Source organism: Pituophis catenifer, unplaced genomic scaffold, assembly GCF_029215685.1.
Source record: "Pituophis catenifer annectens isolate HBS135680 unplaced genomic scaffold, rPitCat1.0.hap2 SCAF_15, whole genome shotgun sequence".
Classification (NCBI taxonomy): Eukaryota; Metazoa; Chordata; class Lepidosauria; order Squamata; family Colubridae; genus Pituophis; species Pituophis catenifer.
In genome coordinates this window covers 12,916,080-12,943,153 of record NW_027256895.1, presented here as the reverse complement: position 1 = coordinate 12,943,153, position 27,074 = coordinate 12,916,080, and the positions used below count along the sequence as shown (strand labels likewise).

The 27,074-nt window shown below is 45.8% G+C and overlaps 1 protein-coding gene across 1 annotated transcript in view; it reads left to right on the top strand.

Annotated features, from left to right (window-relative positions):
- Positions 1-27,074, top strand: part of TOX4 (TOX high mobility group box family member 4) — a 45,765-nt gene that overhangs the window by 4,722 nt on the left and 13,969 nt on the right. The window contains exons 2-3 of the mRNA XM_070954369.1: positions 8,292-8,360; positions 26,718-26,960. Of these exons, the coding sequence (XP_070810470.1) occupies positions 8,292-8,360; positions 26,718-26,960 (312 nt within the window). The remainder of the gene's footprint in view (positions 1-8,291; positions 8,361-26,717; positions 26,961-27,074) is intronic.

Sequence of the window (27,074 nt, the reverse complement as noted above, 5' to 3'; positions counted from 1 at the left end):
TGTCTTTCTTTCTGTCATTTATCTATATCTATCCTCTCTTATCTGTCTATCTGTCATCTATCTATCCATCCATCCATTTATCCATCTATCCACCCACCCACTCACCCATCATCCATCTATCTACGGTATCTATCACCTATCTTACCTATCTATCTATCTATCTACAGTATCTGTCTCTGTCTAAGTAATCTATGTATCTAATCAAGCATCTATCATGTGTCTGTCTGTCTAACTAACTAACACAGTGAATATAATATATTATATTAGGGTGGAGGTCTTCTAATGTATATATTAGAGTTCTCCATGTCAGACAAACTAGAATATTTGTCTGAAATGGTATAGCTTCCTGCATGAGCAGGGGTTGGACTAGGTCCCTTCCAACTCTGTTATTCTCTTATTGGGGGTGATGTGGAAGACAACAGGTTCTCCCACTGCTATGGTGGAGTGCCTTGCTGCACACAGTAGTTCGTCTCTCTAATAGCTTTCACCTCCTTGCTCCAGGTATGTCACATTTTGAAGGCTAAAATAATGTCAGCGTAGTACAGGTAGTCCTCGACTTATGACCACCATTGAGCCCAATACTTGTGAGACAGTTGTTAAGTGAATTTTGCCCTATTTTACGAACTTTCTTGCCACATTTGTTAAGTGCATCACTGAAGTTGTTAAATTAGTAACATGGTTGTTAAGTAAGTCTGGCTTCTCCATTGACATTGACTTTGACTGTCGGAAGGTCACACAAAGGAATCACATGACCCTGGGACTGCAGCTGTCATAAATATAAGCCAATTGCCAAGCATCATCACTCCTGTGACCATGGGGATGCTGCAAAGGACATTAAGTGTGAAAAACGGTCGTAGGTCACTTTTTCCAGTGCCGTAACTCCGAACGGTCACTAAATGAGCTGTTGTAAGTCGAGGACTACCTGTATTAGTTCTGGGAGACTAATATCCTCCTTATGCCTCCTTGATGTGACCTTCATTGGGGGTAGATAACACTAGGGCAGGGATGAGATATGGATACTTGATGGAAAGAGAATAGAGGAAAAAGAACTATATTGGATCAAAGGAGCATAGATCAGAGGCATGGCCATAAAGTGGCAAAAGATAATGAGAGGGGGAAAAAATTAGTTTATCCTGAAAAATGTGATGGGATATAATGATTCACAGAATAAGAATAACATGTTCAGGAACCAAGCATAGCTTAATCATATGCTGTGGCAGCGAAGCCATCTTATATACCCGTGATGGCGAACCTATGGCACGCGTGCCACAGATGGCACGTGGAGCCATATTGGTGGGCACGCGAGCGTTGCCCTAGCTGAGCTCCAGCACGCATGCACGTGCTGGCCAGCTGATTTTCGGGCCTTCTGGGCCCAACGGAAGTCAGCAAATGGGCTGTTTCTGGCCTCCGGTGAGGTGAGGAAGGCTGTTTTCACCCTCCCCAGGCTCCCAGAAAGCCTCTGGAACCTGGGGAGGGCAAAAAATGGGCCTATCGGGTCCATCGTGCCATCACCTGCCAAAAGCGGCGGGAGCACGGGGTGGTCACGCGCACATGCATGGGGGGGGCAGGGCACATAGAATTATGGGTGTGGGCACGTGCACGTGCGACCACCCTGCATTCCCCCCGCTTTTGGCACGCGATGGCAAAAAGGTTAGCCATCACTGCTATATACAGTATTATGGGAGGATAATCATTACGGACTGAGTATGTTGAAATTTCAATCCCCTGTTATTAATTAACATGGTAAAGAAAGCTTGGTGGTATTAAAATTCAGTGGTTTTCAGTTGTGGCCATTTCCCCCCCCCCCCTTGCTGGAGCTATTTATAACCTTTTTAGGCTACAATGGAATTAGGCTAAACCTCCGGTGGAATTTTGTGACAGTGGTTACACTTTCCGTATGAAGACGTCTGCGATCCTTGGTTCAGTTCTATCTGCATTTTTATAAAACCGCGATCCAGCTTTCTATTCCTGCTACGATAATGCTCCCAGGATTATTGGGTGTTTAGACAGAACGTTGGATATTTAAACTTTCCTGTCAGACAAGAAGAAGCTGGATGGATTTTGTTCAGGGATCTTTTTACTCCCTAAAATTAAGATGGACAGCATTCTGTATGTGGGAAATCTCTTGTGGTTTATGTTAATCCTAAAAGGAGTTCTACAGGCACACAATGGAGTGTTTCATTGCTAACATATGGTAGCCTTTTGTTATATATTAGTCCCAGAGCCCCAGTCTTAAATTTCCACGTGTCACTTTTTCTGAGAGGGAGGAGTTATGAGCCCCAGTGTACCTTGAACCTTTCTACATCTATGATCATCTATGAAGCTGAGCTAAAATAGAGTATCCTACTGCATGAAGCACAGTTCATGTTATTGTGGAACAGCATTTCTCAACCTTGGGAACTTGAAGATGTATGAACTTCACTTTCTAGTTGAAGAACGGTTGCTGGAATTGGGTACGTCTAGTTCGATGAAACGAAGGACTAGAGGCGACGTGATAGCAGAGTTCTGATATCTCGGGGGGCTGCCACAAAGAAGAGGGAATCAAGCTATTCTCCAAAGCAGCAGTCACCAACTGGTGGTCCGTGAGAAAATTTTGGTGGTCCACAGAAAAATTATTTGCATTTTTTTTATATTGCACTAAATCAGGGATCCTCAAACTATGGCCCCTGAGCCGGATACGTGCAATGAAAGTTTGTGTTGCTGCAGAGAGTCTCCCCCTTCGGGGTCTTTTTGTGCGGGTCGGAGGGGGTCAGAAATTCCAACTTTGGGTCTGCTTCAGCCTCCTGGTGCGGGGCTTTGGGGGAAGGCTGGGGGGGAAGCACCACTGGTGGCGAAGAGCCGGAGGGCCTCGTTCCGCTGGGACTGCATCGTGGCCTGGAACTGGCTGACCATCTCAGCCTGCTGAGCCTCGAGGCGCCGGTACCTGGCCTTTCACTCCTGCAGGACTTCCCTCTGCTTGGAAAGCCTATGCTCGAAGTCCTCAGTGAGGTGCTTCTGCTGAGCCTCCTTCTTGGTCAGATCCAATTTGAACTGAGCCAGCTGTTTTGCCAGCTCTTTCTCGTGGTGGCTGCTTAGCTCCAACAACTGCTTCCTGTTGAGGTCCTAAGGAGCCCGGGCTGGCAGGAGAGGGGTGAGTAGAGGCCGGCGAGGTGCCCCTCGATGTGAGTGACATCAAGTTGGCCACGCCCACCCAGTCACATGACCACCTAGCCACGCCCACCCAGCCGGACATTAGGCAGATCATATTAGTGGTCCGTGGGATTTAAAATTATGAATTTAATGGTCCCTGAGGTCCGAAAGGTTGGGGACCCCTGATCCAAAGCACCTGAGGGCAGGACAAGAAGCAATGGGTGGAAACTAATCAAGGAGAGAAGCAACCTAGAACTAAGGAGAAATTTCCTGACAGTTAGAAAAATTAATCAGTGGAACAACTTGCCTCCAGAAGTTGTAAATGCTCCAACACTGGAGGCTTTTAAGAAGAGATTGGATAACCGTTTGTCTAAAATGGATAACCGTTGGATAACCGTTTGTCTAAAATGGTATAGGGCCGTGATGGCGTACCTATGGCACGCTTGCCACAGGTGGCATGCGGAGCCATATCGGTGGGCACACGTGCTCAGCTCCGACATGCATGTGCGTGCCGGCCAGCTGATTTTTGGGCCTTCTGGGCCCACCAGAAGTAGGGAAACAGGCTGTTTCCTGCCTCCAGAGGGGTTGGGGGGTTGGGGAAGGCCTGTTTTTTGCTCTCCCCAGGCTCCAGATCCTATCTAGGAGCCTGGGGAGGGCAAAAATGGCCTCCCCCGTCCCGGAGCCCGGAAACGGCCCATTTGCCAACTTCCGGTGGGACCGCAGGCCTATTTTTTTTCCTCCTATCTATCAAACGGACTGTTTCCGGTTTCCGAGGTGGGGGTGGGGGTGGGGGAAGGCCATTTTCTCCCTCCCCAGGCTCCTAGAAAGGCTTTGGAGCCTGGAGAGAGCAAAAAAACGGGCCTACCGGGATCCCCATTCCATCGCATGCCAAAAGCGTGGGGAGTGTGGGGGGGCGTGATGCATATAATTATGGGTGTGGGCACACGCATGCACGCGCCCCCTCACGCTTCCCCCGCTTTTGGCACACGATTGCAAAAAGGTTAACCATCACTGCTATAGGGTTTCCTGCCTGAACAGGGAGTTGGACTAGAAGACCTCCAAGGTCCCTTCCAACTCTGTTATTCTAATAATTGTAATAATTCTAGTTGACGTTCATACATCTAGAAGCTGTCAAGGTTGAGAACACATGGCCAAAGAACAGGGGCGGGCAATCCATTTTCCCAAGGAACCACATGAGAAACTGGTCCTGTTGTTGAGGGCCGAACTAAGAGGACTGTGAAAGTGCATAGGCATGCACGCACATAAATTGAAAATATATATATATACTAGTCACCCTCAAAGTAAAACCAATCCGCGTTGGCCAGACAAGGGGCAGCCAAAGGGCTGGATGTGACTCAGGGGCTGTAAAATGCCCAGGTCTCCTGTAGAATATTTCTGACCGACATCATAAATATGGGTTGCATCGCCCAGATAAGATAAATTGTCATTTATTTAATCGTTTGAAAACTAAGCGCTACCTCTGACATGTGAAGAACCCCAGGAACAAAAACATGTAAAGCCTCAAAAGGCATCTGAACATTGTTGACTCCAAGAAGGCTCACAGTTAAATCCTTACCTGCTCCTGCCGACGGGGACCGTTTCTTGCTCTACCTTTTTTCCTTTCCTTTCCTTTCCTTTCCTTTCCTTTCCTTTCCTTTCCTTTCCTTTCCTTTCCTTTCCTTCCCTTCCCTTCCCTTCCCTTCCCTTCCCTTCCCTTCTTCTTTTCTCTCTCTCTCCTTTTCCTTCCCTTCCCTTCCCTTCCTTTCCCTTCCCTCTTCCTTTCCTTTCCTACCCTTCCCTTCCTTTCCCTCTTCCTTTCCTTTCCCCTTCCCTTACCTCTTTCCCTTCCTTTCATTTCCCTTCTCTTCTTTTCCTTCCCTTCCCTCTTCCTTTCCTTCCCTCTTTCCCTTCCCTTCCCCTTCCCTTCCCCATCCCTTCCTTTTCCTTCCCTCTTCCTTTCCTTTCCTTTCCTACCCTTCCTTCCCTTCCTTTCCCTCTTCCTTTCCTTTCCCTCTTCCTTTCCTTTCCTACCCTTCCCTTCCTTTCCCTCTTCCTTTCCTTTCCCCTTCCCTTACCTCTTTCCCTTCCTTTCATTTCCCTTCCCTTCTTTTCCTTCCCTTCCTTTCCCTTCCTTTCCTTTCCTTCCCTTCCCTCTTCCTTTCCTTCCCTCTTTCCCTTCCTTTCCCTTCCCTTCCCCATCCCTTCCTTTTCCTTCCCTCTTCCTTTCCTTTCCCTTTCCCCTTTCCCTTCCCTTCCTTTCCCTTCCTTTCCTTCCCTCTTCCTTTCCTTTCCCCTTTCCTTCCCTCTTTCCCCTCCTTTCCTTTCCCTTCCCTTCCCTTTCCCTTCCCTTCTTTTCTTTTCCTTTCCTTTTCCTTCCCTTCCCTTCCCTTCCCTTCCCTTCCCTTCCCTTCCCTTCGATCCAATGGTTTGGATCTCTGGAATCGATGCTCAATTGATGCTTTCTGCGGAAATGAGCAAGTGTTGTAAAGATGATACACCTGTCCTCTAAAATATCTGTAGAGATTTTCAGTCATCCAGGTCACGGTTGTCCCCAAAAAGATGCTTTTTTTCAGGAGGCAACTGGACTTTTCTTGTTTTTATTTTTCTTCTGAAGACTCTTCGCTTCTCATCCAACAAGTTCCTCTGGAAATCGCAGACTACAGGGTCCAGGAACATGACTCGGGTGACCCCGAGGACACAGATAAACTCCCAAGTGCTTCAACGACCTCCTAAAAGGATGCAAATGCCCAGCCATCTGCAAGGAACAGAAATCCTTCCGTTCCCCACTATCCTGTCAGAGGTGAAGAAGCTTCTTTGGATGAGAAGCGAAACGTCTTCAAAAAGAAAAGAAAAACAAGTCCAGTGCTTCCTGAAAAAAAGCACCTTTTTGGGGACAACCGTGTCCTCTACCTCCACAAAATGTCCATGCATTATAAAATCCCTCCTGGCCGAGCCAAACTTTCCAACGTGGCACCGTTCCCCCGAGGCTTGTGATAAGAGAAAGACCTCCTGACCCAGCCAGACTGCGAGTAGAGAATCGTACTAACTCTGCTCTATGGTGTTTCATGACTCACACTTTCCGAACGGTTGAAAGGCGGCAACTTAACAAAGGAGTATCATTTCCGATGAAGATTCTCAAATCATCCAGGCAAGAGATGTTCTGAAGGTTGTCTGAAGGTCGAAGCATGGCAGCTGGACCAATTTGGATCCCGTTGCCATGATTCAACCTTCAGACTATTTTTTTCCCACGTTCAGTTGTCAATGCTCCCGAGTGGTGCGGTGGCCTAGAGGTGGAGCTCTTGCCTCCCTATCAGGAGGCTGTGAGTTCGATGCTAGATAGAGGCAGATATTTCTCTCTCGGGGCACAATGAAAATATATCTGCTGAACAAAACTCCGCACTGGCGACAGAAAGGGCATCTGGCCAGTAAATGCTCAGCTCCCGCAAGGGATTATGGGCTCGTTAAAAGAAGAAAGTTGTCAATGCTCCTATTATTATTATTATTATTATTATTATTATTATTATTATTATTATTATTATTATTATTATTATTATTATTATTTCTATACCGCCTTTCTCCCGTAGGACTCAAGGCGGTGTACAGCCAAGAAAAATATAGACACACAAACATCATAAAATTGCTAATTAAAATTATTACTTAGTTTGGCCAATTAAATAAAACCCAGAATTAGATAACATTTTAAAAAATCATTCACATGTTAATATGTTTAGCCCCTCCTGTTGGAACATCAGGGTCTTGAGGGCACAGCGGAAAGCACGGAGATCACATTTAGAGCGCTCCATGGCTTAGGACCTGGTTATTTACGGGACCGCCTGCTACCACCAATAGCCTCCCACCGACCAGTACGCTCCCATAAAGAGGGGCTCCTCCGGGTGCCGTCGGCCAAACAATGTCGACTGGCGGCCCCCAGGGGGAGAGCCTTCTCTGTGGGGGCACCTACTATCTGGAACGAGCTCCCCCCGGAGATACGGAGGATCCCGGATCTGCGTACCTTCCGTCGCGCGCTCAAGACTTTCCTATTTCATCAAGCCGGCCTGACCTAAGTCTTTCCCCTTTTTAAATGGAAATTTTAAATCTGGTTTTAAATTATTGGGGTTTTAAATTTGTTCAGCCAAATTATTTAATTCGTTTTAATCTATTTTAAATTTTGTATTTATATGTTTTATTCTATGGCTGTTCACCGCCCTGAGTCCTTCGGGAGTAGGGCGGTATACAAATCCAATAAATTAAATTAATTAAATAAATAAATAAATAAATAAATATTTCGTATCTCTGGGGGGCAGTTCGTTCCAAAGGGTTGGAGCCCTCACAGAGAAGGCCCTCCCCCTGGGAGTCGCCAGTCGGCATAATTTGACTGATGGTACCCTGAGTAGTCCCTCCCTGTGAGAACGAACTGGTCGGTGGGAGGCTATTGGTGGCAGAAGACGGTCTTGTAGGTACCCAGGTCCTAAGCCATGGAGCGCTTTAAAGATGATGACTAACACCTTGAATCAGTCCTTGTGTTCCACATCACGCTGTCATCGTATCGTTAAACCTGGTTTGTTGAATAAGTCAGAGTTGGGTAGGCTCGTTTCATCTGTCATGCTAAACCCGACTTCTAGACCAAGACAGCTGATTCTCACGTTTTACCAAAGTCAAGCAAACCACAGTGTGGTTCCACCTAATGTCTGATTTGTTGGCTTTGTCTCTTGGTGCAAAGGTCTCCAATTTTGGCAACGTTAAAGACTTGGAGCGGACTTCACCTCCCAGAATTCCTCAGCCAGCATGGTTAGCTGAGGAATTCTGGGAGTTGAAGTCCGCAAGTCTTTTAACATTGTGGAACCCCTGTCTCAGTGTCCCAATTGACACTTTTTTTTTTTATTTGATTTATATGCCGCCCTTCTCCGGAGACTCAGGGTGGCTTACAATGCGTTAAGCATTTACTTTTGTAAAGCGGCCACGAAAAACCCTGCATCACCGTCTGACTCCCCCCCCTTCGAGAAAAAGGCAATGAATTCAGCTCTAAAACTGCAATAGGTTTCATCAAGTTCTAGCTACGCAAATATTGTGGCTTTATCCCAGCCGCTCCTGTATTGTGTTGCTGGTTTAAGATAAAAGGGAAGAGAAACTTGATTGACTGATGTTTTCCTTTCTCTCCTAAGTTCCCCGGGGGAAATGAGAATTACCTGGCTATCACGGGGACGACCCACCCTTTCCTGTCAGGGGCTGAGGTGAGATGGCAACCGGGCCGGTGTTTTGCTTGCACGGACTTGCGGGCGGGATGGCGGGGCGGGACGGGCTCTGCTGCATGATCGGACTTGGGAGTCCAATGGACTATTTGTAGTTTAGGGTACCGCAAAATTATTTGCATGCCGAACAGGGTGGGTAAAAAAAAAAAATCTATTTAAAAAAAGAAATCAAAAAAAAAATCTGATTTTTTTAAAAAAATTAAATCAGATTTTTTTAAAAAATTTAAATCGGATTTTTTAATTTTTTTATCAAATTTATTTTAGAGTCATTCCATTGTCAAGTGCTCTGATTTCAGAAAACTGCCCGCAATATTTACGGCCAACTTTGCTCCAAATGATCTAGATGGAGATCGCTCATGGGAATGTTTTCATTATTTTTATTTATTTATTTATTTAATTTTTATACCGCCCTTCTCCCGAAAGACTCGGGGCGGTGAACAGTCAAAATAACATACATATAAAATGTGAAATAAAGCAATTTAAAATAATTAAACCAATTTGGCTCATCAGTTAAGCATCTTCAGCATAAAAATTTAGAACAATTAGAAGAAATTTATGCTAGCCCGGCTTGGTGAAACAGAAAGGTCTTAAGTGCGTGACGGAAAGTACAGAGATCTGGGATCATTTGTATCCCTGGGGGTATCCTGTTCCAAAGGGTAGGTGCCCCCACAGAAAAGGCTCTCCCCCTGGGAACCACCAGTCGACATTGCTTTAGTGTCGGCATCCTGAGGAGGCCCACCCTGTGGGAGCATACTGGTTGGTGGGAGGTTATCGGTTGCAGAAGGTGGCCTCGTAGGTACCTAGGTCCTAAGCCATAGAGCACTTTAAAGGTAAGAACCAGCACCTTGAAGCACACTCGGAAGACCATCAGGAGCCAGTGCAGGAGAGGTGCCATCAGGAGCTTGCGTAGGAGAGGTGTTACATATGAGCGCCATGTCACTCCCAATATCACCCGTGCAGCTGCATTTTGGATCAGTTGGAGCCTCCGTGTGCACCTCAAGGGGAGCCCCACGTAGAGAGCATTACAGTAGTCCAGACGGGAAGTGACGAGGGCATGAATGACTGTGCATAAGGAGTCCTGATCCAGAAAGGGTCACAACTGGCGAATCAGGCGAACCTGATAGAAAGCTCCCCTGACCACGGCCGTCATATGCTCTTCTAAAGACAGCCGCGTGTCCAGGAGGACACCCAAGTTGCGAGCCCTCTCCGTGGGGGCCAATGACTCGCCCCCAATAGTCAGCAATGGTATCAGCTGACTATATCGGGATGCCGGCAGCCACAGCCACTCGGTCTTGGAAGGGTTGAGTCGGAGCCTGTTTCTCCCCATCCAGATCCGCATGGCTTCGAGGCACCGAGACATCATTTTGTTTAATAGAGCACAAGAACTTGTACAAGATGGCCAAGTTTTGTTCCTCTCAACAAAACATTGCCGGAGATATTATGTCTCAAAGTTTGCTGGAACCTCAGAGTCATACTGTAGAAGGCTGCGGTATGGGAGTCACACAAATGACTATATCTCCGCAAGTGTTGCATCGGCACATGTAACACTTTACCAATGTTCATTGCGGACATATGTGCATGTTCGCACAAAATTTCATCGAAATCTGTGATGGTCGAGCAGGGACAACCCCCTCCCCAGACCACTTGACATGGCATGACCCTTTAATAAAATGCTTTTGGAGTAAAAATCTATCTAAAGATAGTTTTCTGTTTAAGATACATTAATAATTTAGTTTATTCAGCATGGAATGGAGCTTAGTTCCGTAGCATGAGGCGATATGTTCTGCAATATTTACATTTTTGGTAAACTCGTTCAATGAATCCAAGCTCTGCAAGCTGAGATAACCTGCCCTGCATTGATGCGTTCACACCATTTCACAGTAACCATGAGATAAATCATAAAACGAAGTTCAGGAATAGTCCTTTATCCCATTGTTTTGCAAATCTTATGTACACTACAAACTGTATGATGGTTTGAGGAGAAATGCCTCTGTGCCATTGGTGGGATCCCCCCAGTTTAACAACTGGTTTGGTGATCGTGCGCTGTGTGCATGCGCGCAGTTTGAAGAAATCTTCACTTCCGTGTTTCTTCGGAGGAGTAACACAGTTGATTCGCGCAGCAATTGGCTCTGCGGCTCGAATCAGCTGAGGAGATAAAGGTAGGAAAATAGCGCAGGCGGGCGGGTGAGCCATCTGATCGTCGGGGCGAACCGGTTCACTCCCAGCTGATAGTCGGAGCTACCGAATCGGTAGAATCCCACCACTGATCTGTACCACCAGGCTCTTAAGCGTGAGGAGGAAGGGCAAGCAAATAAAAATGAAAGTGAAACCTTCTAAGCAGCTGATAAATATAATATTAAAGAGCACCTGTCGTTTCAGATCCATCATTGCAGCGTCTTTTAGCGGGCATCCACTCATCTGCTGCCCACCACGTCCCTCACCTTGTTGTGTCACTGTCACATCACCAGCCGTCCCATTTAAAGTGAATGGGTCTGTCAGTGATCAACAGCGGGTCAGAGGAAGAGCCGCTGCGGGACAGAGATGACAGATGCTGTTTTAAAAATTAGGATTTAAATCGATTTAAATCAAGCCTTTTTACTAGTGATTTAAATCGTCTTGATTTAAATTGACTTGATTTAAATCAAATCCACCCCGAGGCCGAAGGCTGCTGATTTAAATTAATTGTTTTGTAAGGCTAGAAATTCGAAGCCGGATAAGTTTCAACTGTATGCTTTTATGAATGTAACTTGCCACTGGGAAGACCCTCCTACGTGACCCCTTCCCCCAAATTGATGTGTTTTAAAAAAAATCTGAACGGTCATTTTTTTTTTTTCAAATAATCTTTATTTACATTTCAGTTAAAAAGAAAAGACAACACAACATAAAGTGACAGACAAAAATCAATACAACAATAAACATACATACTTCCATATAGTACCTTAATGAACAAATATTCGTTACTATAACTCTATATTATATTCCGGAGAAGACAGAACAGCTTATATATCTTAATAGATCAATTAGGTCTATCCGACCTCACTTATCCTATATAATGTAAGTTTCTCATTAAATACCGTTCCTCATCTAATGTGGGTTATAGTTTCCTCTTTTCTAACCATATAAAATTTGTCCCAAGCTAAACCTACTTGTGAACGGTCATTTTTATTAATCCACATAAAAGTCCCAAAGACACTAAATTTGATTGCTGGTTCGGCCCAGTTTATGAAGTCGAGTGCTCCTCGGATTTTTTTTTACCGTGCCCTTTATGATCTCATCTGCACATCTTTTCATTCAAACCCGCAGAAAACCTCCCTTCCCTTTTCGACGCAAGTGCTAGATCTAAATCTAGAAACCACACTTTCCTGATACAAGGGGAAGGAATTTTTTTTTTCCATTGACCCAATAAAACATAAAACTCACAGCAAAGGAGCCTGGGTGACATTTCCACAGAGTTAAAAACTACCAAATTTTCCCTAAAAAATAAAATAAATAAATTCCAAGCTGAAAGACCCTGGTGAGATGAAGGAGCAGATGGGAAGCAGTAGCATTTAAACTTATATACCGCTTCAAAGTGCTTTTACAGCCCTCTCTAGGCGGTTTTACAGAGTCAGCCTGTTGCCGCCAACAATCTGGGTCCTCATTTTACACACCTTGGAAGGTTGGAAGGCGGAGTCAACCTTGAGCTGATCAGGATTGAACTGGTGGCAGTTGGCAGAATCAGCCTGCAATACTGCATTTTAACCGCTGCGCCACCACAACTCCTTTTAAAGCTAAATGCTCCTATTTAACCCAAGGCGTGCGGGCTGGATCCGGCTGATGGGGTGCTTAGATCTGGCCTGCGGGGCCGCCCCGAAAATATTTATTTTATTTTTTATTTATTTGATTTGATTTGTATACCGCCCTTCTCCAGCAGGACTCGGGGCGGTGAACAGCCGAGATAAAACAGAGCATACAAAATTTAAAAAACAGTTTAAAAGGTAATTAAATAATTTCGGCCCACAATTTAAAACAACCCAATTAAAACCAATTTCAAATTAAAACCGAACGGATGGGATCAAGCCAGCCCGGCTAGGTGAAATAAAGGAGTTTTCAGGGCCCGACGAAAAGTCCGGAGGTCTGGTATCGTGCATATCTCTGGGGAAAAGTCGTTCCAGAGGGCGGGTGCCGCCACAGAGAAGGCTCTCCCCATGGGGGTTGCCAGCCGACATTATCTGGCGGACGGCACCCTGAGGAGGCCCACTCTGTGCGAGTGTACTGGCCGGTGGGAGGCTATTGGCGGCAGAAGGTGGTCTCGTAAATACCCTGGCCCTAAGCCATGGAGCGCTTTAAAGGTGGTCACCAACACCTTGAAGTGCACCCGGAAGACCACCGGGAGCCAGTGCAGCTCGCGCAGGAGAGGTGTCACATGGGAGCGCCCTGTCGCTCCCATAATCCCCCGCGCGGCCGCATTCTGGACCAGCTGGAGCCTCCGGGTGCACCCCAAGGGGAGCCCCATGTAGAGAGCATTGCAGTAGTCCAGGCGGGAAGTGACCAGTGCCTGAGTGACCGTGCGTAGGGAGTCCCGATCCAGAAAGGGACGATCCAGAAAGGTCCTCTGCCAGCTATTTTCCTAAAGGGCCTGGGGTGGGTAATTGGAGACACAAGGAATTCGCCTTTGGTGCATATGCTCTCAGTGTACATAAAAAAACAAGATACATTCGTCAAGAATCATAAGGTACAACACCTTAGGTTTAGGTTTATTTGATTGGTATGCCGCCCTACTCCCGAAGGACTCAGGGCGGTGAACAGCCAAGCAATAAAATACATAAATACACAAAATTTAAAAACCAGATAAAATCAAATTAAATCATTTTGGCCCCGACAGATTAAAACACCCCAATAATTTAAAAACAGATTAAAATTTACATATTAAAAGAGGGAGGAGATTAGGCCAAGCCCGCTTGATGGAATAAAAAGGTCTTCACAGCGCGGCGGAAGGTGCGCAGATCCGGAATCCTCCGTATCTGGGGGGAGCTCATTCCAGACGGTAGGTGCCCCCACAGAGAAGGCTCTCCCCCTAGGGGCCGCCAGCTGACACTGTTTGGCTGACGGCACCCGGAGGAGTCCCTCTCTATGAGAGCGTACTGGCCGGTGGGAGGCTATTGGTGGTAGTAGGCGGTCCCGTAAATAACCAGGTCCTAAGCCATGGATGCTTTAAAGGTGGTAACCAAAACCTTGAAGCGCACCCGGAAGACCACCGGGAGCCAGTGCAGCTCGCGCAGGAGAGGTGTCACATGGGAGCGCCATGACGCTCCCATTACCACCCGCGTGGCCGCACTCTGCGCCAGTTGGAGCCTCCGGGTGCTCCTCAAGGAGAGCCCCATGTAGAGAGCATTACAATAGTCCAGGCGGGAGGTGACGAGGGCATGAGTGACCGTGCGTAACGAGTCCCGATCCAGAAAGGGACGCAACTGGCGAATCAGGCGAGCCTGATAAAAAATCTTCACCTTAATGATAGTCATAGGGTACAAATAAGCAATCGAATCAATGATTCAAGGAAACAATATAAATTGTAAGGATACAAGCAACAAAGTTACCATCATGCAGTCATAAGTGGGAGGAGATGGGTGATCGGAACGATGAGAAGATTAATAGTAATAGTAATGCAGCCTAATGTGAATAGTTATAGAACACCCTTGGAATGGTGTGGGAGTAGGAATGGCTTTCCAGAGGAAAAAAATTGCAGACTACAGTAACCAGGAGCATCACTCAGGTGACCCTGCGGACACAGGTAAACCACCAAGTGCTTCAACGACCCTCTGAAAGGATGCAAACGACCAGCTGTCTGCAAGGAATATAAATCCTTCCATTCCCTACCATCCAGTCAGAGCTGAAGAAGCTTCTGGGATGAGAAGCGAAATGTCTTCAAAAGAAAAAAAAAAACAAGGAAGTCCAGTTGCCTCCTGAAAAAAGCACCTTTGGGACAATACCTAATCTTTATTTATTAAATTTATGTGCCGCCCGCTTTGCTATCGAGCAACTCTGGCCAGAGGGATAAGAATAGAAGGACTTTTTTTATCGATAGTCTGGTTGTAGGGGAGTCGAGAGAAATATTTGGAAAGAACGTTGAATTGTTCCAAAGAATGTTGGACGCCTGGGGGAATTTTATATACATGTTGATGGACTTTTATATGATATTCGCCCAGACCACCCCAACGATGCCCTTGAAGTGATGTCCCAGTGCCTGGAGGCCGTACGGATCTGGATGGGGAGGAACAGGCTCAGGCTCAACCCATCCAAGACCGAGTGGCTGTGGTTTCCGATGTCCCGATATAGTCAGCTGGTGCCATTGCTGACTATTGGGGGCGAATCATTGGCCCCCCCGGATAGGGCTCGCAACTTGGGCGTCCTCCTGGATTCACGGCTGTCTTTAGAAGAGCACTTGACGGCCATGACCGGGAGGATTTTTCATCAGGTTCGCCTGATCCGCCAGTTGCGTCCCTTTCTAGATCGGGACTCCCTACGCACAGTCACTCATGCCCTCGTCACCTCCCGTCTGGACTATTGTAACGCTCTCTACATGGGGCTCCCCTTGAGGTGCACTCGGAGGCTCCAACTGGCACAGAGTGCAGCCGCGCGGGTGGTGATGGGAGCGACGTGGAGTTCCCATGTAACACCTCTCCTGCGTGAGCTGCACTGGCTCCCGGTGGTCTTCCGGGTGCGCTTCAAGGTTCTGGTTATCACCTTTAAAGCGCTCCATGGCTTAGGACCTGGTTACTTACGGGATCGCCTGCTACCACCAATAGCCTCCCACCGGCCAGTACGCTCCCATAGAGAGGGGCTTTTCCAGGTGCCGTCGGCCAAACAATGTCGGCTGGCGGCCCCTAGGGGGAGAGCCTTCTCTGTGGGGGCACCTACGATCTGGAACGAGCTCCCCCCGGAGATACGGAGGATCCCGGATCTGCGCACCTTTCATCGTGTGCTTAAGACTTTTTTATTTCATCAAGCTGGCCTGGCCTAAATCTTCTCCCCTTTTTAAATGTAAATTTTAATTTGTTTTAATTATAGGGTTATGGGTAAGGCGTTTTAAATTGGGGAGCCATTTTGGATTTAATTTTGTTTTAAATGTATTTTAATGTTTATATTGTATGCTTTTTAATCTTGGCTGTTCACCGCCCCGAGTCCTTCGGGAGAGGGGGCGGTATAAAAATTTAATAAATATAAATATATAATATATAAATATTAGCAATTTACCTGTTCCGTTATGTCTTGCTAATAGAGTACATGGCTAATAAGTAAAGAGGTTGGTGAAAACGTAGAATACGAGGCCAAAGACACAGGTAGTCCTTGACTTATGACCACCATTGAGCCCCGAATTTCTATTGTCAAGTGAGTTTTGCCCCGTTTTAGGACCTTTCTTGCCACACTGGGTTAAGCGAATCACCTCAGTTAAGTAAGTAACACGGCCGTTAAATGAATCTGGCTTCCCCATTGACGTTGCTCGCCAGAAGGTCGCAAAACGGGATCACGGGATCCCCAGGACGCTGCAACCAGCGTCATAAATACGAGTCACGTGGCAAACGTCTGAATTTTGATCTCGTGACCAATGGGGAACGCCGCAACGAAAGGCCGTCGTCAGTCACTTTTCTCCAGCGCCGTTGTAACTTGGAACGGTTGCTAAATGATGCAAACCCAAGGCAGCATCTAGCTATGTAGGAGGGCCCAATGTCGTGGCCTGTCAAATGATCGCCACGCAAGTCCAACGGCATTTCAGTATGTCAGATTTGCATAAGAAGAGGCTCTTCAAGCCTGAGCCAATCCTGAAACGAAGGCATCGCGACCGCAACACAGGAACCAATCTGGAGAAGAGGGAAGCCAAGATGGGCATATGTAAGCACCAATGAAGAAGCATGGTTTTACGAAATGCCAGACAGCAGCCTGAACTCTTAAGAGGAAAGAGAATTTTTTTTCCCCCTCGAGTAAGAACCAGAAGTCATTTTACGTATTGCTGCGCTCAAGTCCACCTTCTCCTCTCAACCCAACGTCTTATTCCTTCCACTTCTGCAACCAGCTCTCCGGGATTTTAAATAGACCATCTAACTTGGAACACGAGTCTGGTAAATTTGCTTACATGATATTCCCCTCAGGGCTTTTTAAAATGTTGCCAATAAATTTAATTCATTATTGCATCCGTGCAAAGTTAACATACTTGAAGCCCGGGTAAAGTAGATTTAATTCAGTTTGGTTTCCTTATCTTTGTTCACCACACCGACGTAAAAAGGAAGTGAGCCTACCAGGAGGTTTCTGCAGATGCTGAGTTATAAATAGGGCTTGAAAAGTTTAAACGGTCCTTGGTAAAACACGAAGGGAACCAAACTCGCTTAATGAAAAGAAGGACTAGGGGAGACATGACAGCAGTGTTCCAGTACCTCAGGGGCTGCCCCAAAGAAGAGGGAGTCAAGCTATTCTCCAAAGCACCTGAGGACAGGACAAGAAGCAATGGGTGGAAACTAATCAAGGAGAGAAGCAACCTACAACTAAGGAGAAATTTCCTGACAGTGAAAACAATTACCCAGTGGAACAACTTGCCTCCAGAAGTTGTCAATGCTCCAACATTGGAAGTTTTTAAGAAGATGTTGGATAACTCTTTGTGGAGGGTTTCCTGCCTAAGCAGGGGGTTGGACTAGAAGACCTCCAAGGTCCCTCCCAACTCTGTTATTCTATTCTAAACTCACCCCCAAAAACTTGGAATATGATGTGACCTCCTGAGACGTTTGTATTGGCTTGTTGATTTTGACTTTATAATCTATCAATTGTCTTCTTAGTGGCAAATTACAGGCAGACATTATATAATAGATTTGACGGTTATTGTAAAGAAACCAAATAATTTATTTGGTTTCTTTACAATAGCTTTGTGGAACCTTCTCTGGGTCTTAATAGCCAGGGCAAACCTGTTTCTTCCAATTGAAGGAGGGGTCAAAAGACCCCCCTTCCCCTCAAAATTTAGCATCTTGTTAAGGAATTCTTATTTTAGCTTCGCAGACCTTTCGCAATCCGTTGCTAGAACGGAAGGGGCAATGAAAACAGCTTGGTTAGTAACACCTTTAGGAATGCTGGCTCTGATTAAACCCCAAATTGTAGTCATGGTATATAAAGTAATTACATAGAAATAGGGAATACAAGGGGTAGCAAATGCTGGAAATTGTGTAAATGACGATTGTGCTAAAATATATGTGTTGCTGGCAATGTGTTGAAAAGCTAGCACTGTACAGAATGCCTAGAAAATCTAATCGAATGTGTGAAGTTTTTAGACTAAAGGCTAAAGCATACAAAGAAAAGTCGCAGGAATTGGGTGTGTCTAGTTTAATGACAAGAAGGACTAGGGTTGACATGATAGCAGGGTTCCAATATTTATTTATTTAATTATTTAATTATTTAATTATTTAATTTATTTATTTATTAGTTCGATTTATATGCCGCCCTTCTCCGGAGACTCAGGGCGGCTTACAACGCATTAAGCCAGTGTTTCCCAAACTTGACCCTTTGAAGATGTATGGACTTCAACTCCCAGAATTCCTCAACCAGGCATACTGGTTGGAGAATTCTGGGAATTGAAGTCCATGCATCTTAAAATAGCCAAGTTTGGGAAACACTGCATTAAGCAATAGCCTTCATACTTTTGTATATACCTGCTTAGTAGGGCTTTCAGCTCCCCCTAAGTGGTGTTTTTTTTTTTAAATACAAAGTCAGCTTATTGCCCCCACAATCCGGGTCCTCATTTTGCCTACCTCGAAAGGATGGAAGGCTGAGTCAACCTTGAGCCCGGTGAGATTTGAACTTGCAGTAATTGCAGGCAGCTGGCAACTAAGTGCTACTTTAACAGCACTTAGTCCACTGCGCCACCAGGCTCACCAATTTGAGATGGTGTCACATCAAATCACAAAAAGGGGTCAACCTCTTCTCCGAAGCATCAGAAGGCAGGACAAGAAGCGATGGATGGAAACTAATCAAGGAGAGAAGCAAGCTAGGACTAAGGAGAAATTTCCTGGCAGTTAGAACAATCAATCAATGGAACAACTTGCCTCCAGAAGTTGTGGGAGCTTCATCACTGAAGGCTTTGAAGAAGAGACTGGACTGCCATTGTCTGAAATGGTTGAGCAGATGGTGGACTAGATGACTTCCCTTCCAGCTCGCAATGCTATGTAATCAAGGAGAGAAGCAACCTAGAACTAAGGAGAAATTTCCTGACAGTGAGAACAATTCCTCAGTGGAACTACTGGCCTGCAAAAATTGTGGGTGCCCCATCACTGAAGGTTTTCAAGAAGAGACTGGATTGCCATTTCTCTGTAATGCTCGAGCAGATGGTTGGACTAGATGGCCTCCAAGGCCCCTTCCAGCTCGCTATGCCATATTCCTCTACGCAAGAGAAGTAAAAAAAATGATGCATTCATTTATTTATAGTTCTGCACAATCTTTTTTTTTTTTTAAACCAAGCTCTGTCTAAAATGACAGAGGGTTTCCTGCTTGAGGAGAGGGTTGAATTAGAAGCCCTCCAAAATCCCTTCCAATTCTGTTGTTCTGTTAAACCTTATTTTAATAAGCTATATACTTGCCTTAAGCATTGTATATAAATACCTAGGTCAGTGATGGCTAACCTTTTTGCTGTCGCGTGCCAAAAGCAGGGGGGAGTGTGGAGGGGTCGCGCACATGTGTACCCACACCCATAATTCAAGAGGCTTTCTTGGAGCCTGGGGAGGGCGAAAACAGCCTTCCCCACCCGCCGGAGGCCCTCCAGAGGCCGGAAATGGCCAGTTTCCCAACTTCCGGTGGGCCCAGAAGGCTCAAAAATCAGCTGGCTGGCACACACACATGCTGGAGCTGAGCTAGGGCAACAGTCACGTGCCTACAGATATGGCTCTAAGTGCCACCTGTGGCACGCGTGCCATAGGTTCGCCATCACGGACCTAGGTATTATGCAGAAAGAGAAGAACTATTCAGGCCAAGTATGAAAAGAGAGCCATGAAATTAACCTTAACCCTAATAGCGATAGCAGTTAGACTTTATATACCGCTTCACAGGGCTTTACACCCCTCTCTAAGCGGTTTACAGAGGCAGCCTATTGCCGCCAACAATCTGGGTCCTCATTGTACCCACCTTGTAAGGCTGGAAGGCTGAGTCAACTTTGAGCCTTGTGAGACTCGAACTGCCAAATTGCAGGCAGCCGGCAGTCAGCAGAAGTAGCCTGCAATACTGCATTCTAACCACTGAGCCACCACGGCTCATAACCCTAATCCAGGGGTGTCAAACTCAAGGCCCGTGGGCCGCATCTGGCCTGTGGGGTGCTTAGATCTGGCCCGTGGGACTGGACTGGAAACCGCAAAGGACCAGCCCACCGTGGCTCTGCCAGTGAAAACGGAGCTCGAACGGGACTCCTTCAGCTCTCTGCTAGCGAAAATAGGGAGCGGGGAGAGAAGGAAGAAAGGAAGATTATAACAAGAGTGAGGGAGGATCTTAGAGAAGTCCTAGAATAGAATAATAGAATAGAATAGAATAGAATAGAATAGAATAGAATAGAATACAATACAATACAATACAATACAATACAATACAATACAATACAATAATACAATACAATACAATACAATACAATACAATACAATACAATACGAATTAGAATTAGAATTAGAATTAGAATTAGAATTAGAATTAGAATTAGAATTAGATGAACTGAACTGAACTGAAAACTGAACTGAACTGAACTGAATTAGAATTAGAATAGAATTAACAGAACAGAATAGAATAGAATAGAATAGAATAGAATAGAATAGAAAAAAGAAAAGAAAAGAAAAGAAAAGAAAAAAAAGAAGAAAAAGAAAAAAAAAGAAAAGAAAAAAAAGAGAAAAAAATAAGAGTTGGAAGGGATCTTGGAGGTCTTCTAGTCCAACCCCCTGCTTAGGCAGGAAACCCTACACCACTTCAGACAAATGGTTATCCAACATCTTCTTAAAAACTTCCAGTATTGGAGCCTTCACAACTGGTGGAGGCCAAATTAGGACTTGGCCACCACAGGTTACCCCAAGTCCCGTGTCACGCCCCCCCCACCCCACCCACTATGACCACGCCCACACGAGGCCATCCCCCCCCCCCGGGCCCTCCAAGATCAAACACCACTTTGATGCGACCCTCAATGAAATCGAGTTTGATACCTCTGTCCTGATCCTATCCCTTTGTAGGAAAGACATAGATGAAAATGAAGCAATGCAAAATAAATTACAGGATTTTCTTACTGGGGGGGGGGAGGGGAAGAAACAGACCAGTATTGACCTATTTATGGCAACAAAGAAGGCTATAGAACAGTGATGGCTGACCTTTTCTGGACCGAGTACCCAAAGAGCGTGCGTGCATGTGCAAATGCGTGCATGCATGCCCAACTCTCCAAAATATAATGTGCGTGTGCCCCCCACATGCACGTGTGCCCCCAATCGCACGCACCCTGCACTCCGCGCATGCGTATATTCCCCCCCCCCACATGCACAGCAGAGACCCCAAGACCAGCTGGCTGGTGGGAGGCCCGGACGCATGCACAGTAGAGCTGAACTGGGGTGACGGCTTGCGGGCCCGTAGAGAGGGCGCAGCGTGCTATCTCTGGCACGCGTGCCACAGGTTCGCCATCCCGGCTGTAGAATGTCATTTTAGCCGGAGTATTTTCTACTTTGCCGGTTTCCCTTTTGGCATTGTGTTGAACGCCTAGGAAACGTGCGACCACATTCAGCTTTTCATATTTGGACGTCTCTTTTTTTAAAAAGTTTTTTATTTTTATTTTTCATCAACATGTTTAAATGTACAAGTCTTTTATCCCTCCTTATACATTGTTTGTTCGTTCATCATCTTCTTTAACTTCCATTAGGTAATTAATTAATTATTTGTTCGGGTCTGCTCTTTTACCATTTCCTTCTTTTCTTTTACTACAACCTTTCCTTTTTCCCTTCCCTTTTTTCTCCTCCTTTCTTTCTTCTTTCCTCATTCCTCCTCTCCTTTCCTTTCCTACTTCCTTTCCTCTTTCCCCTCTCTTCTCTTCTTCCTCCCCTTCTTACCCTCTCTCCTGCTCTTCTTTCCTCTCCTTTTCCCATTCTTCTTTTCTCTTCTTCTCACCTCCCAACTCCCATACTTTCCCCTCTCTACTCCTCCCCTCTTTTCCATTCCTTTGTTGTTTCCTTTTTAAATTCAATCTGAGATGGTATTCGAGCAGACCCGATTTCTATTTACATACGTCTTCATTTCCAGTTTCATTTTTTACTTTACTATTATTCCTCTAGTATTCCTGTACATTTTTTAATCAATCCATGTGTCATCTGGGTATAACATTTGTGCTATCATCTTCAAAGTTTACCATTATTTCTTAAAATATATATTTATCTTTCCTTCTTTCATTTAATTTTAATACACTACAACATATTCATCTCAAAGTTCTTATCTTTATCCAGTTTATTATCTATGCTCACTTTCTATCCATTGATAAAATTTTCCCCAAATGTTGTAATACTCCGATATATTTGGACATCTCTTGTTTGGCCTTCTGCAGATTCAAACTCGATTTCATTGAGGGCGGCATCAGGGTTGTGTTCGACCTCGGGGGCCAGGATGAGCGTTGCTGGGGTGGGCATGGCCAGCTCGACGTCACTTGTGTTGGGGATGCTTGTGGTGACCCAAATTCTGTGCCAGCGAAAACAGGTTCCCGAGCTCTGTTATCTACTGCAATGGCCTCCTGCAACCCTCTGCCAGAGAAAACGGAGCTTATGGGGCTCTTGAGCAAGTAAACTTACAAAAATGTATTGCCTAAGGCAGGGGTCAGCAATCTACGGCTCTGGAGCCGCATGTGGCTCTTTCACCCCTCTGCTGCGGCTCCCTGTCACTCAAAATATGCGTCGCAGCCGCCAATGTGTGACACCCACTGGCCTGCGATTTATTGAGCTTTTCAACCCCCAGTAGGCCAACCATGGATAAATCCAAGAAAAGTTTCAGAAGAAAACAGAACATTTAATTCAACTACATATGCTAGTTTTGTGGCTGCTCAAGAAATAGTCAGGCGCGGGAAGGGTTTTGTGGTTCCCGGTGTTTTCTTTTCTGTGGGAAACGGATCCAAATGGCTCTTTGAGTGTTTAAGTTTGCAGGCCCCTGGCTGAAGGCAACATTTGTCAACCTGAGGAACTTTCGGACCTGTGGACTTCAGCTCCCAGAATTCCCCAGCCAGCGTAGCAGCATAGCTGGCTGGGGAATTCTGGGAGTTGAAGTCCACAGGTCCAAAGGTTGACAAACACTGGTTTAAGGTCTGTAGAGATTCTCCGTCATGCAGGTCATGGTTGTCCCTTCTCATGAGGCAACTGGACTTTCTTGTTTTTTCTTGGAAGACGTTTCGCTTCTCATCTGAGAAGCTTCTTCAGCTCTGACGGGATAGTGAAGAATAGAAGGATTTATATAACAGACTTTTAGCTATACAATTTGGGATGAACACCCTTGGAATGATGTGGGAGTAGGATTGGATTTCCAGAGGGGAAAAAATTGCACACTACAGGAACCATTCGCACTACTCAGGTGACCCTGAGGACACAGATAAACCTCCAAGTGCTTCAACAGCCCTCTAAAAGAATGCAAATTACCAGCTGTCTGCAAGGAATATAAACCCTTCCATTCCCCACCATCCAGCCAGAGCTGAAGAAGCTTCTTGGATGAGAAGCAAAATGTCTTCAAAGAAAAAACAAAAAAGGCCATTTGCCTCCTGAAAAAGCACCTTTGGGACTGGTTGAAGGTGTGACCTTTACACAGGCCTAGTGGGAGTGGTCCCCCTATGCCCTCCTACGTAAAGTCTTTTGTAATCCCCACTTCATTGTGTGTTTTCATTGGGTATTGCACCCCGGGCAGGTCCAGCTTCCTGAGCTAACACAATAAAAATGTAAATAATCCTCAATTTACAACCATTCGTTTTAACGAATGTTCAAAGTTACGGCACTGAAAAAATGGCTTGCGGCTGTCACAGCGTCCTCCTAATGACGTGATCAAAATTGGGCCGCTCGGCAATGGACACATATTTACGGATGTTGCAGTGTCACACGATCGCCATTTGCAACCTTCCCAGGGTGCTTTTGACAATGGGGGAGTGGCGGAGAAGTCAAATTCGTTTAACGATTGCGTGATTTGCTTAACGGCTGCAGCAAAATAGGTCATAAAATTGGGCGTGATTCCCTTATAAAAAAAAAATGCATTGCTTCATGACCGAAATTCCAATCCCAATTGTGGTCGTATGTTGAGGACTATCTGAGAAAAATAAAGTAAGACCTGGTGGTCTTTGATAAAGGCTTATATGTGTATTTGTAAGGCCTGAAATAGGTTTAATATTAATATGTCTGTTGACATTGTAACCTGCATGTATGTCTAAATATGTGGATCCTCTTTCCCCATATCTTCAGTTCCTTGTTTTGAAGGATATAGGGAGTTGGGGCTGTTGGAAATGAGGAACTTAATGTTGTGGCTCCGTTACCTGAGCCTGTGTCATTGGCAGGAGAGGACTCCAAGAGTGAAGGAGAGGAGTTGGCAAGGCCTCCCTCTCCAGGACCCTCCTCTCTGGCAATGCCTTCGGTGTCCGCCGAAGGTCAAGAGATAGGCCCGGGGCCAAGCACGTCCACACAGCCACAGGTGGACAGTAATGAGGGAGATGAGTCTTGGCTGGATCCTCGGCAGTGTCGCAGAGATAAGCGCGCGCAACAGAAGAAGAGGCGTGCCAGAGATTAAGCTGAGTCACTGGACCACACCCCACAGGGTATAAAAGGGGGTGAGGTGGCCATTCAGACTCTGTGACGGACAAAACTAACTACTATCGATTCACATTGCATCTTTGGAAACAACATTATCTGCCTTGGATTTAATTACGGACTGCACTTGACAATTCTTGAACTGTGTGTATCTTGTTTATGAGTAAAGTCTTGGCAAGCAGCTGCCAATCCTCTTATTGAGGATATGGTTGTCTGCCAGTTTATTTAACCCCCGGCTGTCTGTTTGTGTGCGTGTGTGAGACGGGGACAGAATACTTAATGCTGGCAGTATGTGCTAGAACAGGGGTCTGCAACCTTAAACACTCAAAAGAGCCATTTGGACCCGTTTCCCACAGAAAAGAAAACACCAGGAGCCACAAAACCCTTCCTTGCCTATTTCTTGAGCGGCCATAAAACTAGCATATGTAGTTGAATTAAACATTCTGTTTTCTTCTGAAACTTTTCTTGAATTTATCTATGGTTGACCTACCAGAAATTGAAGAGCTCAATAAATCGCATGCTGGCGGGTGTCGCACATTGGCGGTTGTGACGCATATTTTGAGTGACGGAGCCGCAGCAGAGGGATGAAAGAGCCACATACAGCTCTGGAGCCACAGGTTGCTGACCTCTGTGCTAGAATAAGAATGTTGAAATATTGAGGTAGAAGGAAGGGAAAACTGCCCCAGTTGCTACCATGTTTCCCCAAAAATAAGACCTGGTCTTATTTTCTTTGTTCGGCCCCAAAATAAGCACCAGGCCTTATTTTCGGAGGATGTCATACCCACTTACTTTCAGACCACCGCAGCCATGCATCCTATGCCCTGACACCTGGCGTGCCACTGCCCAACTTCTGTAGCCGCTTGCGCTGGTGCCGCCGCTTGTGGAAGGACACTGCTTGGCTTGTTGCGCCAGTGCCGCTCCTCATGGCAGGAGGCTGCGTGATGCGTTGTGCCATTGCACGCACGAGTGGGGGCACCGGCATAACATGCCATGCAGCGTTGTGCGAGCAGTGGCACTGATTTGATGCACCACATGGCGTTTGGCTGCGAGCGGCTGCAAGCAGCTGCACAAGAAGTCGGGCAATGGCGCAACAACTGTCCGGGCATAGGAGGCCTGGTTGCAGCAGTCCTAAGGTAACCAGCCTGGTGGCTCAGCAGACTAAAAAAGCATTGTGATTAGCACCAGCTGTCTGCAATTACTGTAAGTTCGAGTCTCACCAGGCTCAAGGTTGACTCAGCCTTCCATCTTTTCTAAGGTAGGTAAAATGAGAACCCAGTTTGTGGGGGCAATAAGCTGACTTTGTATAAAATATACAAAAGTATGAAGGCTATTGCTTAACACATTGTAAGCCGCCCTGAGTCTCCGGAGAAGGGCGGCATATAAATCAAATAAAAATAAATAAATAATTTTTTTTAAAAAACCCAGCTGCAGGACACATGGGGCAGCTCCAATCCCCACCCTACCTTGATTTTTTACGCCTCGTACAACCAGGTGGTGGCTGGGACTTAACTAGGTCTTATTTTTGGGGTAGGGCTTATTAAGCGCAGGTGTGAAAATCAGGCTATGGCTTGTTTTCGGGGTAGGTTGTATTTTCGGGGAAACACGGTATGGCAACGAGGCAGAATCCCAAAAGTCAGGTGCTTGTAAGATTAGGGCATATAATGTAACATTGGACAGTGGGTCGCGGCCAATGGGCTTCAAGCCGTCCCTTTTGATTGGTTGTCCGATTGGTCCTCATTACAGTGTGATTGTGGTGTAACCTCCTTATGTTTGCTTTGCTCCAAATTCTAATAAACCTCTGGAGCCTAAAATAAGATGCTTTTCCAGTGTGTTGTCCATTCAATTTCTAGTAAGTGCAACTTTGCTCATAATTCCGTTTTTCTCCTGATATGTACGCTCCCACAGAGAGGGACTCCTCAGGGTGCCGTCAGCCAGGCAATGTCGGCTGGCGACCCCCAGGGGGATGGCCTTCTCTGTGGCAGCTCCTGCCCTCTGGAACGATTTGCCCCCGGAGATACGAAGGATATCGGATCTCCGGGTTTTTCGCCGTGCCCTAAAAACTTTTCTTTTTCATCAAGCAGGTCTGGCGTGAAACCCCCCCCCCCTTTTTTTTTAGTCTTTTTAGCTTTTTAAATTGTCAAATGGGTTTTAGTTTTCAATGTTTTAAATTTTTGGGCCACAGTTATTTAATTCTTTTAATAATTTTAAATTTTGTATTGATATGTGTTTTAGTTCTGACTGTGCGCCGTCCTGAGTCCACTTGGAGAAGGGCGGGATATAAATTGAATGAATGAATGAATAAATAAATAAATAAATAAATAAATAAATAAAAATATGTATAATAATACTTATTAAAAAATGTGAACACAGCTTGACTTTTAATAATTTTTCTTTTAAATGTTCATTTAGAAAGAATCGACTCCTTTTTTTCTCAAGTTTTTGGGGGATACTTACTCACCGCAGTAGGCGTGTCTGAACTAAGTGTGCAACCTAACCTGGCTTGAATTAAACTTACTTTCTTCTCTCTCTCTTTTTTTTTTTTTTGCTTGTGCAGACTTTCCACACGCCAAGTCTGGGGGACGAAGAGTTCGAGATTCCACCCATCGCCCTGGACGCCGACCCCTCCTTGGCTGTTTCTGACGTGGTTGGGCACTTTGAGGACCTGGGTGACCCTGTGACTGCTCCCGATGCCACATTCTCGGCCCAGTATGGGGTTCAGGCCCTTGACATACCTGTGGGCATTACCCATGGTCTTATGGAGCAAGGGGGCGGGCTGCTGAGTGGTGGGCTAGCCATGGTAAGCCAAACATTGTAAGAACGTGGTTTGGAGAGGTGGAACAAGCGGAAGGGCAACGTGGTTTTCTGTTGCTGATTTGACCGCAGTTTATTCATTTAGGAAAGCTATACTGAA